Source organism: Phodopus roborovskii, unplaced genomic scaffold, assembly GCF_943737965.1.
Source record: "Phodopus roborovskii unplaced genomic scaffold, PHOROB, whole genome shotgun sequence".
Classification (NCBI taxonomy): Eukaryota; Metazoa; Chordata; class Mammalia; order Rodentia; family Cricetidae; genus Phodopus; species Phodopus roborovskii.
The window spans coordinates 52,767,771-52,780,577 of record NW_026126480.1 but is presented as its reverse complement, the minus strand read 5'-3'; the positions used below and the strand labels follow the sequence as shown (position 1 = coordinate 52,780,577).

At 48.7% G+C, this 12,807-nt stretch overlaps 1 protein-coding gene across 1 annotated transcript in view; it reads left to right on the top strand.

The window, feature by feature from the left end:
- The window catches only part of Lrp5 (LDL receptor related protein 5), a 100,225-nt gene extending 88,062 nt beyond the window's left edge, over nucleotides 1-12,163 (top strand). The window contains exons 19-23 of the mRNA XM_051193516.1: nucleotides 1,974-2,084; nucleotides 3,654-3,890; nucleotides 4,522-4,661; nucleotides 9,113-9,210; nucleotides 11,697-12,163. Coding sequence (XP_051049473.1) covers nucleotides 1,974-2,084; nucleotides 3,654-3,890; nucleotides 4,522-4,661; nucleotides 9,113-9,210; nucleotides 11,697-11,958 — 848 coding nt within the window. The 3' untranslated portion in view covers nucleotides 11,959-12,163. The remainder of the gene's footprint in view (nucleotides 1-1,973; nucleotides 2,085-3,653; nucleotides 3,891-4,521; nucleotides 4,662-9,112; nucleotides 9,211-11,696) is intronic.
- Nucleotides 12,164-12,807: the final 644 nt, after the last annotated feature.

The window sequence follows — 12,807 nt, the reverse complement described above, 5'->3', positions numbered from 1 at the left end:
ACTTTGATCAGCAAGAGCTTCATAAAGACATCTTTTTTCTTCTTCTGAGACAGGTTCTAGTGTCGGCCAGGCTAACCTTAAGTGTGTTATGTAGCTAAAGGTAGCTTTAAACTTTTTGTTGTTTTGTTTTTTGAGACAGGTTTATTGGGTGGCCCTGGCTGTCCTGAAACTTGCTGTGTAGACCTGGCTGGACTCAAATTCAGAGATCCACCTGCCTCTGCCTCCAAAGTGCTGGGATTAAAGGTGTGTACCACCACTACTGCTGGCTGGCCTTAAACTCCTGAGTTTTCTGTCTCTACCTCTTGAATGGTAGGATTATAGGCACCACAAGTCTTCTATGCTTTGTTTACGATCAAACCCAGGACTTTCTGCATATTATGGTAGCAGTGTATCAACTGAGCTATGTTCTCAGCCTTTTCTTTAGGACATGTCTGTGTGTGCTCATGTGCTTGAGCACCACGTTGTATTTGTGAAGGTGAGGGCAGCATCTTACAGAAGCCAGTTTTCTCCTTCTACCGTGTGGGTCCCAGGTATCAGGTCATCATGCTTGGCTCTAAGCGTCTTCATCTAGTATGGCAGTAGTTTTTAACCTTCCTAATGCTACAACCCTTTAATACAGTTCCTCATGTTGTGGTGGCCCCCAACCATAAAATTATTTTGTTGTTAGGAATTAAACCCAGGTCTTCTGGAGGAACAGCCAGTGCTCCTAACTGCAGACATCCCTCACTGAGCCTCCTTTAGCTTTTTCCAATGAAATATCTCTTTTGCTCTTGCAATTCATGTCCCTCTAATATATGACCTGCACTGTCCTTGGTCATCTGCCACATGTTTTCAGCACCATAGGCACAGATCTGTCGCTGTTCCTGTCGGTCACTCTTACTGTCTCTGCCCGAAGCTGTTGGATGATGTTGTTGATGACTCATGAGCTATCTGCCACTGTCCTCCACCCTCATTCAGTGTGAACAGATGTTCTTCAGGGCATGAGGCCTGGAGTGACCTTGGCGGGTTTCTCTATGTGGCTGTGATGATGGCTTTGCGTCTCACCAGTGTTCTGAGGGGTCTGGTGGAGGCCATGAACCAGGGGTTGGCAGATGGTAGGACTTGTGCCAAACCCAGCTTGCTGCTTATGTCTATAAATAAGGATCCATTGGCATGCCTGGCCCAGTTACTCCTGTACATGTGGACATTCTCGTGCTAGACAGGGGAACAGCACAGTTGGTTGCAGAGCCAGGATAGTGCCTGCTTCTAGTTCAGATTGTCATATGCAACCAGATTAGAATCTATCCTTCCCTTATCCCTCTCACTTGACCACACTCTTCCTGGTGTGAGACAGATCACTAATCGTAGGTGCTGGCCCCCACTTCCAGGAAGGACAACGTGCCCTTGTCTCTTCTCCCAGGTCAGGCACCTGGGGCATGGGCATGTCAGGAGAGGGTCCAGATGAGGGTGTGGGAGAGAGTGCCCAAGCACCCAGGTGTTCCTCAAGGTGCTGTAACTCATCAGGCTTCCCTGCCCACCCTCCTCTCGCATAATACAAGAGATAGCCTTTGTTCCCACAAGTGTGACTTCTAGCTTCATGGACTTCTGGGCTTTACTCCCCCAGCCCACCTCTCCTGAAGAAATGACATCCCTGCCAACTCCATTTCCAGCCCCACCTGCTTGGTATTGGACCTGAGGCTGTTTGGTTTTGCTCTTTGCTGTCTCTGACTCAGGCTACATGCCTTCTGTGGGGAGACTGGCATCAAGGTCTCTTCCTTACTGTCAGGCTCACATCCTTGTTAACTCCAGCATTGAACAGATTTTGGAACAGAGGTTGTGCTGGGGTGAGACAGATTTTTCCATGATCTTTCCTCGATGGGTCCTAGAAAACATTCATGCTGACTCCAAATTTCGAATCAGACCTTTGGGGTTGGGACTGGGCACAGCTGCTGCCCTCCAGCCCCTCTGAGTACCAGCCCTTTCTCCCCCCACAGCTGTCTGTCTGCCCAATCAGTTCCGGTGCGCCAGTGGCCAGTGTGTCCTCATCAAGCAGCAGTGTGACTCCTTCCCTGACTGTGCTGATGGATCTGACGAGCTCATGTGTGGTGAGTGCTTCCTGGCGGTCCCCCAGTACTTTGGATCTTTTCACATCAGTTAATGTAATCAAAGCAGTTTCCTATAGATGTACCCACAGGCCAACTTGTTCTATACTGTCCCTCTCTGAGACTTTCCCAGGTGATCCTAGATTGTATCAAGTTGACAACACTTAACCATCAGAGAGAGACAACAGATAGAAACAGAAGCTGAGCTGTGGAGTGTCCTAACTGGGGATGGAGTCCTGGCAAGGCCAGAGGCAGAGATAGACCCACTAGGCAGTCTGTCTCACTGAGCTGTTTGTTGTGCCTCAGGAGCAGCCATATTTTTTGCGCCTCTGACTTTACTTGGTACCATCTGCCCCACAACCAGGAACCCTGAGCTTGCATGTGGCCCAAGAAAAGTGTACACATTTTATATAAATTACATATACATACATGTACATATATGTATATACCATACATAACCCTTCAGTAACATGGACTAATACCTTAGGATGTAAGTGTTAGTGCTAGATAGTACGTGGTCAGGGCAGTCAGGGAAGTCTTCCTAAACACTATCAATTAGACAGGAAGGAACTGGAATTCCAAAAAGGGTGTAATGCTTTTTTGTCTGGGGCTACTCCATCTTCTACCACATTGGGACCCAGAGCTTAGACCCTTGCTGCTGGAGAAGAGGGCATATTGTGAGAAGGAAGTTTCCTAGTGTACTCAGAAAACCTCACAGCTTAGATGCTTTGGTCGCTAACTCTTGAGTGTCCTGGCTTAGGTGGCAAAGTCAGAGTTGCTGATGCCCTCTTTCTTCTGCTGGGCAGGTGCCCCATCTGATAAGGTCTGTTCATGGGCTACCATAGGCCTGATGTATTTGCTGACACTCACACTCAGGTTCCATCTTCTGAGACAACAGCTTTTTCTGTCGGGTAATGGTGGCACACACCTTTAATCCCAGCAGTTAGGAAGCAGATGCAGGTGAACCTCTGTGAGTTCAAGGCCAGCCTGGTCTAAAGAGCTGGTTCAAGGACATCAGGGGAAAACAACAACAAAAAATTTTCCCGAGCTCTTTCATGTTGTGGGCAGTTAAGAAGGAATGGAGTTGATGTCCTTGGGAATGTTGGGTCCCAAGATAAACACACTTTTGCTAGCTGAAACAGGGACACATCTTTCATACTTTGGTAGCCTTGCAATTGGGATGATATAAGAGCTGCTCTGCCCCCAGTATACCCTTGTGACTGATACCCAGCTTTTCACACCCAACTCCAGATCACCCCATCCAACTCTCTTATACATGACATGGGCTAAGTCAGGAATATTTGCTGCCAGCCTCCACCAAGCATGTTGCTGCCAAAGCATTGGGGGCCACAGTTTAGGCCATTGGAAAGGAGGCAGGAAAAGGGGTGAGCCCTCTGGCAGGCCCAGGAGCAGCAGGCGTGGTCCCAAAGTGAGCCATATCTCATGACCCCAGCTCACCTGCTCCTTCCTGCAGGTCCTGGGGTTTGGGCAAAGCAGCCCCTCTAGGGTTCACAGCATGTTCCCTGTGGGAAGCCATCACTTTGGGGTTAATGTGAGTGATCTGTCCAACAGAAATCAACAAGCCACCCTCAGATGACATCCCAGCCCACAGCAGTGCCATCGGCCCTGTCATTGGCATCATCCTCTCCCTCTTTGTCATGGGTGGGGTCTACTTTGTCTGCCAGAGAGTGATGTGCCAGCGCTACACGGGGGCCAGTGGGCCCTTTCCCCATGAGTATGTCAGTGGAACCCCTCACGTGCCTCTCAACTTCATAGCCCCAGGCGGTTCTCAGCACGGTCCCTTCCCAGGTAAGGAGCCTGAAGCGTTCTCTATGATGGATGTGATCTGTTTAAGTTGTCTGGGAAGAGCCACCCACAGAAGTACAGTTTGTGTCCACAGGTGCCCAGGGGCAACACTTTCTGCCTCAGATCCTATCAGTAGAGTGGTGTGCCCATCTCTGGGCCTCATGATGGCTGAAATTGCCTGTTCACTCTCAGGCCACCATGGAAACTGCCCTAACCTACAGAGCCTTGGCTTCCTCTCTCCTGGCCTGTTCTGTTTCCTCACTAAGCCAGAGTCCTTGGACTATGGTATCCAGAGGTTGATATGACCTGGATCATCTTGTGGGTGGAGGGCAGGGCTTGCCAGGGGCTGCAACTGTATCACCATCTCAGCATTCTCAAGATTGCTGGGCTCTCTCTGTCTGTGTGGTATGCTCTGTACTCAGCCCCTAAAGGGTTCCCTTCTGCAGGCTTCCCAAGAGTTACTATGAGTCTGCATGTTTTATAGAGACCTGAATAGCTTGCCCTGGTGTAGCCAAATACCTGCATGAGGGAGAGACAGTGTCAGTTGGGGCACAATGACCTGAATAGGAGTTTTATAGCATCAGAACCCAAGGTGGGAGTTTGCCCATTCTGACCTGTTTTGGCTTCCCCACAGGCATCCCATGCAGCAAATCCATGATGAGTTCCATGAGCCTGGTGGGGGGGCGGGGCAGCGTGCCCCTCTATGATCGGAATCATGTCACTGGGGCCTCATCTAGCAGCTCGTCCAGCACAAAGGCCACACTATATCCACCGGTGAGTAAATCAGGCGGTGGGTAACAGTGGGAGACTCTCATCAGTGCTAGCTCTGGAGACTTCCTGGGTGGAAGATCTTTCTAGAGCTAGTAATTCTTCCAGTGCCTCAGAGAACAGTGGTATATGATCCCCCCCCTTCCCGCCCACCTTTGTTTATTTTCACTGTTTTCTGTATATAAAAGAATGGCTATCTAGATGGTCTGTATATACATATACAAAAAGAGATGTGGCTCAGGTTGTAGAGTGCATGTACAAAGCTCTGGGCTCTGTTCCTAGTTCAGCGCAGACTGGGCGTGGTGGGTATAGAGGTAGAGGCAGAAGAATGAGGAACCAAGGTCATCCTTGTGTATATAAGGAGTTTGAAGACAGTCTGAGATGCTTATCTTCTGTCTCAGTCACCAAAATGTATGGCAGTGTGCACTTTTAATCCCAGCACTTGAAAAGCAGAAGCAGGATGATCTCTATGAGTTCAAGGCCTGCCTTGTCTATATAAGAAGACATTGTCTAAACAAACAAAAATTCAAAATTAAAGTATAAAAGAAATAAAGAAGCAGAACCCTCATCTCCCATTCCACAGTTACCCCTAGGACTTTCTGGCATCCAGGTTGTGTTCTCACCTTGCATCATGGTCCAGCCTTGCTGGGCCCGTGTAGTCCAAGCGAACCCCCCCTCACTGTCCCTACCAGGAATATCTGTGGTCCACATTATGTATGGCCTCAATTCCTTGAAAACAGATTATTATCACTTTAAGACAGACAGCTAGACAGGATGGTTTTTGTGGCTAAAATATTCTCTGCAGCTTTCATCTGAGTAGTGGGGAAGGGATTGCAGAGAGTGACTGACCAGCCCATTCCCATGAGGGTATGCCTGTCCCTAAGGCAAGCTGAGGAAGAACCCTGTTTCTAAGAGTGCAGCTCGGGGTGGCTTGCTGCACTGTGTGAGTTTGTATGCAGTACTTCTCCCTTATCTGTGGGGCACACGCCAGCATCACATTCTCCACCTCCCCCCACTCCACAGACACTCATAACCGTGGATAGTGTCAGACATTCACACACTGCCTTTTTCCTGTGCTCATAGACCTGTGGTCAAGTCTAATATATATTAGAAACAGGAAGATGTCTGTAGCTTACTAATAAGCCTGAATAATCATAATAATATCCTCTAGTCAGTTATTACCAGGCTGACAGGATGGTTCAACGGGGGAAGGTGCTTGCCACCAAACCTGCTGTTGTGAGGTCAGTTCTGTAATGCACATGACAGAAAGAGAAAACCAATTCTCTCAGGTTGTTCTCTGACCTCCACACATGCTAGGTAGGGCACGTGTGCCTGCCCCCAATGTAGAAATCGATACAATAATTTTTTTATGAGTTTCTGGGGGCTCACACCCTTAATTCCAGCACTTGGGAGGCACAGGCAGGTGGATTAGAGTATGGACAGATATTAGTATTTTCAGGCCTAGGTTGGCTGTGGTATCAAATCCTAGAGGGCAAAGCCACAGTGAGGGAGCTGTAGTAGCAGTGTCCTTGGACACCATGGTGCTTGACTGTGTGTTCCATAAGTGCTTTGCTTCACCCAACCCAGTTATGACGACTTCCACAGGGCCAGGACAGCCCCTTGTGCTCCTTCCAGGGTCTCCCTAGGGAGCCTGCATCGCCAAGGGCTCACCCCTCCCTTTCGTGGTGTGTGTGTTTTCTTCTCCTTATCGTGCATGCCTCCCCTCGTCCTGGTCAGATGGGGCTGAGGACAGTGTTATCTCTGGGTGACAGGACAGGAGCTGAGTATTCTTAAAGCCCCAGAGCCTATTTTTAGAGGTCAGCATCTCTCTGCAGCCTCACATAGCCATTTGGTGGGCAGAGACAGCAGGGCGCTACAGTCTCTTGCAGCCCTGCTCTTCTCAGTGGGTTCCTCAGGACAGGCCACAGCCGGCTCTGCAGAAGTAGCTACCTCAGCCTGCATCACGGCACTCTCACGGTAATCAGGACCACAGGAGAAAGTTGCCACAAAGGAGCCCCAGGCCAAACAGAGCTCCCTGAGGCACACCTTGTGGGTTCTCTTGGCCTTGTTACTGTATTTGCTGTGTGGCCCACTTCGGTCTTGAACTGTATTTGCTGTAGTGTCCCAAGTGCCTGAGATTACCAGCATGCACCACCACTCCTAACTTTTGTAGGAGGCTTTTTGTGTGTGTTCTGAGTGATAGTTCATGTGTTTTTAAGGTATGAACTTAATTTTCTCTGTCAAGACGAAGTGGGTTTTTTCTCCCTAGTTTTTGGTCATTGTAGATTTATATTCAACTCTAGGGGATAATACCTCCCACCCCCAGTTTCTCACATGGTAAGAAGTTCTGTAACAGCAGTCTAGTATAATCAGGGCACAGACTCAATCCTTTGAACATGGATTTTTACCAATTTATATCTGTGTTTTTATAAACCCAAAAGGCTTATGAAACCTCACTGGCAGGCTGTGGCTGTGGCTCAGTGGTAGATCGACACTTTAAGCTCTAGATTCAGTCTCTAGTACCACACATACAAAGTATAGTATTTTGAGGTTAGTTGCCAGGACAGTTTTAGCAGCTCATTATGGCTCATGTCTATAATCCCCGCATGTGAGTGGCAGAGTATGAGTATTGCCATTTGTATGAGGCTATCCTGGGCTAAATTGTTAGAGCCTGTCTTCAAAATAAAATTCAGCAAGCCTATATACACCTTTAATCCAGCCAGTACTTGAGAGGCAGAGACAGATGGGTATCTGTGACTTTGAAGCTAATCTGGTCCCACATATTGAGTTCCAGGCTAGCCCAAGTTTACAAAGTGAGAATTCCAGGCCAAGCCAGGTGTATGTGGTGAGACGGGGCTACTGTCTCAAAAAAAAAAAAAAAAAAAAACCAAAAACCAAAAACAAATACATAAATAAATAGAATTAAGTAAAGTGAAATAAGATCTCCTGAAGAGTTCCCGCTGAGCCTGGCCTTTTGCTGGTAGCAGTGTTTACCTAGCCCCCCCTGTGGCTTGTGCTCAGTATATCCTGTGTGCATCCCTAGGAAGAGTATGCCTGGTAGCCACAGCCTGGCACATTCCTCAGTGGGTGCAGATGAGATTCCCTGGCACTGTTCCTTCTATGTCACAGGTGGGGTCCCTAGGAGCTGTCCCAATCTCGATGACTGAGTCTGGCCCCCTGTTTGGGTGCCTTAGTCTCTCATTTTGACCTCTGTTGCTACAGAGGACAATTCCCCTTCCTGCCAGCAGAGGGCCACACTTGCAAGACTTGCTGTCAACACTCCACTAGTCTAAATGCAGGATTGAAGTTCCCTGAGGAAATATTTGACACAAACAACTTGAAGGGAGGAATGGTTTATTTTGCCTCATGGGTTCAGGGGTTCATAGACTTCAGCCTAGAATTCCTTGACCCTGTGCTCTTGGGCCAGCCATCATGGTTGTGAGAGAAGTTAGCAGAGTATTTCATGAATAGGAAGAGAGAGAAAGGGGTACAAGGGGCTGGGATGCGGTGCTTCCCCCAGGGACAAACTTCTTCCAAGTAAGCCCTCTTTTATACCTTTTTGCTTTCATATTATTTTTCCTTTTTTTTCCCCCTTGGGTTTTTGAGTCAGGGTTTCTTTGCAGCTCTGGCTGTCCTAGATCTTACTCTATAGACCAGGCTGGTCTCAAACTCACAGAGATCTGCCTGCTTCTGCCTCCTGAGTGCTAGGATTAAGACCATATGCCACCATCACCCAGCCCTGTTACTTTTCATCTAGGGATTGATCCATCGATTGGGCCACAGCACTCAGGATCTATTCAGGGTCATCCTGAGACATGCCTGCCACCAGTTCCCAGCAAGGATCACTCTCACAGTCCAGTTTGTTTTCTTCTTATCACAGCTGGGGTGAAAGCAAAGCCCCTCGAGAACGGGGTGGAGCCACTCCTTCATCATCCAACCTCTGTGTCGGGAAGAGCTCCTGCAGGGACTTGGGGCATCCTGAGTAGGCGCTAGGTCACAGGCAATGTCAGGAGATGCAGGAGTGGAAGTCATGTGCGATCAGCATGAGGTTCCTGAGGAAGCAGAGAGATGCACACAGGGGCAGGTAGATACACTGGATCTGCAGAGATACCAACAGCGATGCTGGTGCAGGCGACCAGGGCTCTTACTGACATCCCCTCCTTAGTGCTCATGGCCAAACATCTGGCCATGGTCCTAAGGGGTCTCTATTGACCAGCAAAGTAATGCCTGAGGGGGACAAGGACAGCTGGCTTGAAAGTTCTCTGTCCCTGTGCCTCTGACCACCATCACCTTCAGGGAAGATGGCTGACGTTTGCCTTCTGCTCTCTTAAGTTTGGTAGCTCTAGAAGGATGTGGGACCATGGGCTAAGAACACAGCCCCAGACCCCAGGCTGGCAAGCTGAAGGAGGAATGGTTCAGCAAGGAGGCCTAGAGTAACCTCTGCTTGCTTTCCTTAGATCCTGAACCCACCACCATCCCCAGCCACGGATCCCTCCCTGTACAACATGGACATGTTTTACTCTTCAAACATCCCTGCTACCGCCAGACCATACAGGTAGGAGTCCATCCCTGTCTTCCGTATGTAGGGAAGAGGGCCTCATCTTCATTGTCCATAGGATGTGTCTCATGGGTTCTATCTACCATTTTGTTCTACTCTCTGGGTCCTTGGTGCTGCTTCTGTGTGAGCTCAGTGCAGGCTGAGTGTTGTTCAGACACCAAGTGAATACATCTTCTTAATGGGTTTTGCTGTCACTCGGATACCTGGAGCATGGCCTTGAAGGAATCCAGCAGAGTAGTCACTCTCATTGTGAGAAAAACAGTGCTTAGGCCCCAGGTCTCCAGCTCTAGTCCTTGCTAGTTCCAGTCCGGCTATGGACCCTGGTCAGAGTCTGACAAGGGTAACATCTGTTAGCATGATTTTTGTAATTGTGTGTATGTGTGAGGGGGTTAGGAGCATCCCTTGCAACTGGAGTTATAGGCCGTTGTGAGCTGCCTGATGTGAGTACTGGGAATCAAACTTGGGTCCTCTGCAAGAGCAATTCATGTTCTTAACCACTCAGTCATCTTCCCAGCCCAAGGGATGGTGATGGTTCTTGCTCCTTTCTCAAAACAGTGGTCTATCTCAGCCTGACCCTGACCCACAAGTTACTTATATTGGGGGTCTCAGAGCAAGTCCCATGAGGGAGTGTGCTGTTACAAGCATTTTTAATTTTGGCTTGATGTAAATAATACCCTACCCCTCTTCAGAAGGTCCCAGTGATAAACTAAATAATTCCAACAATATTCACACCAGCGAACCAGTGAATTTATTGGTTTTTCTTAGAAAAATATTGTGAGCCCCCCCAAAAGGTGCCACACAGGAAAGTCTTCACCTGGCATGGATGACAGTGGCATAGATAGAATTTCCCTTCAGAAAACCTTCCTGAGACCCCAGGCCAAAACACAATTAGAGCAGAATTGCAAATAAATGGCTGGGAGGTTCAGAGGGAACCATGGGTGAGGGTCCAGTGATCCTGTCCAGCCCAGCCCCTTTCCTATGAGGAAATATCGGTGGTCAGCAGGACCACCGATGATAGGTCCCCATAAGGGACACACCTGCTCTGATGAAAACAGCTGGCCATATTGCTCAGAGAATCCACATTCTACAGAGTGGCCACAGAATATACAAGAGAACTAGGTTCCAGGGACACTGCTGTGGTTTCAGTAAATAATCAGAGCCAAGTATGCAAGGATGGGTAAACTAATAGTATCCTCTTGGTATTCTGGGCCTTAGCCCCAGGGGAGCTACTTTCCTTGAGGGCCTGGGTACCTGGCCTACTGGGCCTTCCGGGGTGGCCCTGCCTGCCATCTAGCAGCCATTTCTGAGAAGTCTTGCACTGGACTTGTCCCAGGCTTGCAGCCCCTTCTTCTGTATTGCTGCTCAAGGGCCTGCAATGGCTTCCTAGTGACAAAGTATAACATGCAGCCTACACTGCCAATCTGGGGTTGTCACTAACCCTGCAGCCCTGTCTGCCACTGTCCCCAGACTAGAAATATCCATGTCTGCAAAGCCAGTTCCTTGGGTCTCCCATCCTATCTGCCTTTGCTCTTGGTCCTATTCCAAGGCATTGTCCTTCCCATAGCTTGACCTTGCTGAAGCTGAGTTTCATAGGTGTGTGTTACCAATATTTCAGCCTCCTGTTCCTGTTCATGGTGACTCCAGCATGGTGGGTCCAAGCTCTGAAAAGATACCCTGATATCTACTTTGGTGCATTTAGAACACAAGGGCCTGACACAGAGTTTCTGGGCCACTGATGGATGCAGGCAGCCACAGGGAGGCTGGGAGATATCTCCAAGGTCAAGGTGCTTTAACTTAAGTCACAACTGTTCCAGAACCACATATCCTCAACAGTTAGAGAAAAGAGCATTGTGTTCAGTAGCTATTAAATACTTTCTCCTATAGGCACTTAATGCTTCTAGCATGTCCCACATAGAATCTTACCTCATCCTTACAAACCTTTTAAGAAATAAGGCTGGGGAGATGATTTGTCATGCAAGCATTAGGAATGGAGTAAAAAGCCACACATGGCAGAGAACTCCTAAATCCCAGAGCCAGGGAGGCAGAGACAGGATCCTGGGCCACTTGCTGGCCAGCTAATCTAGCTAACTTGGTGAGCTCCAGGTTCAATGAGAGCCCCTGCCTCAAAGGATAAAGTGATGAGAGATGGAGGGAGACTCTGATCTCCATATACCTGTGTACATGCACCCTCACGCTTACATATGAATATGCACAAGCATACCCAAAGCATGGGTGTTTCCTTTTGAGAAACAGAAGTTTGGAGGTTAAGTGAGCTCTTCCCAAAGTCAGCCAACAAGTTCTGCTGACCTGTTGTCTGGAAATGGATCAGGGACCTAGTTCTTACTGAGCTCTGGCTGTGGAGGCAGAGGGAGAGAGTAAAAGTGAGGTCCAGGTTATGCTACCCAGCACATTTTCCCCCTGAAAACTTGCTGAGGACAAGCAATAAAAGGCACACCTATCAACCTTCTCTTTGTTTCCTCTAGGCCCTACATTATCCGAGGCATGGCGCCCCCAACGACACCTTGCAGCACAGATGTGTGTGACAGCGACTACAGCACCAGTCGCTGGAAGACTAGCAAATACTACCTGGACTTGAATTCGGACTCAGACCCCTACCCACCACCACCCACACCCCACAGCCAGTACCTGTCTGCAGAAGACAGCTGCCCACCCTCGCCTGTCACTGAAAGAAGCTACTGCCACCTCTTCCCGCCCCCTCCGTCCCCTTGCACGGACTCATCCTGACCTCGGCCGCCCACCCCGGCCTCGCTGCCTCCCTGTAAATATTTTTAAATATGAACAAAGGAAAAATATATTTTATGATTTAAAAAATAAATATAATTGGGATTTTTAAAAAGTGAGAAATGTGAACAGTGATGGGGGTGGGCAGGGCTGGGAAAACTTTGTACAGTGGAGAAAATATTTATAAAGTTAATTTTTTAAAACATAACTGCCATTCTTTTGTGCCCTGTGAATATTTGAGTGCCCGGTTCCCAAGGAATGAATTCCCCCCCACTAGATAGCTGTGTGTGCCTGCTGTGTAGGTCCTCCTGTGCATGGGCTTCCCTCTGTCAAGGCCCTAAGGGAGAGACAGACCAGGAGGCCAGTACATAGATGGAGCCGGTGTGGTGAACTGACCGGTACAGTGATCATAACACATTCCACTCAAAATCTCAGGCAGTTCCTGTTTTGTAGTGGATCCTGCATGCTGTGTTCATGAGCTTCAAGCTGTGCTGGCTTGCTGGCTCATCCTGGTGCCAATCATGAGGACCCGAGGCCAGGGTGACCCATCTGACCTTGCCATTTGTGTAGACCCCATTGGATGGATCTGTAAGGGAGCTTTACTCTGTTGGAATGTAGTTGTTCTGGTTACATCTTAGACAGTGCTTTTTGCTCTCAGAGGCATCTGAGAGTCTGAGGTCTGTCTACATGTTCATGTAGGCAGCGCTGAAGAACAGAGAGGGGCCTGGTCCCTGAACTGGGGAGGGGTCTCCTGTCTGTGACAGGTCATGAAGTAAGTTGTGGCATGGAATATAAGGAGGGTGTGTAACTCGTGAAGTGTCTTGAAGGTCCAAAGATAGGCAAAGTCCAGTC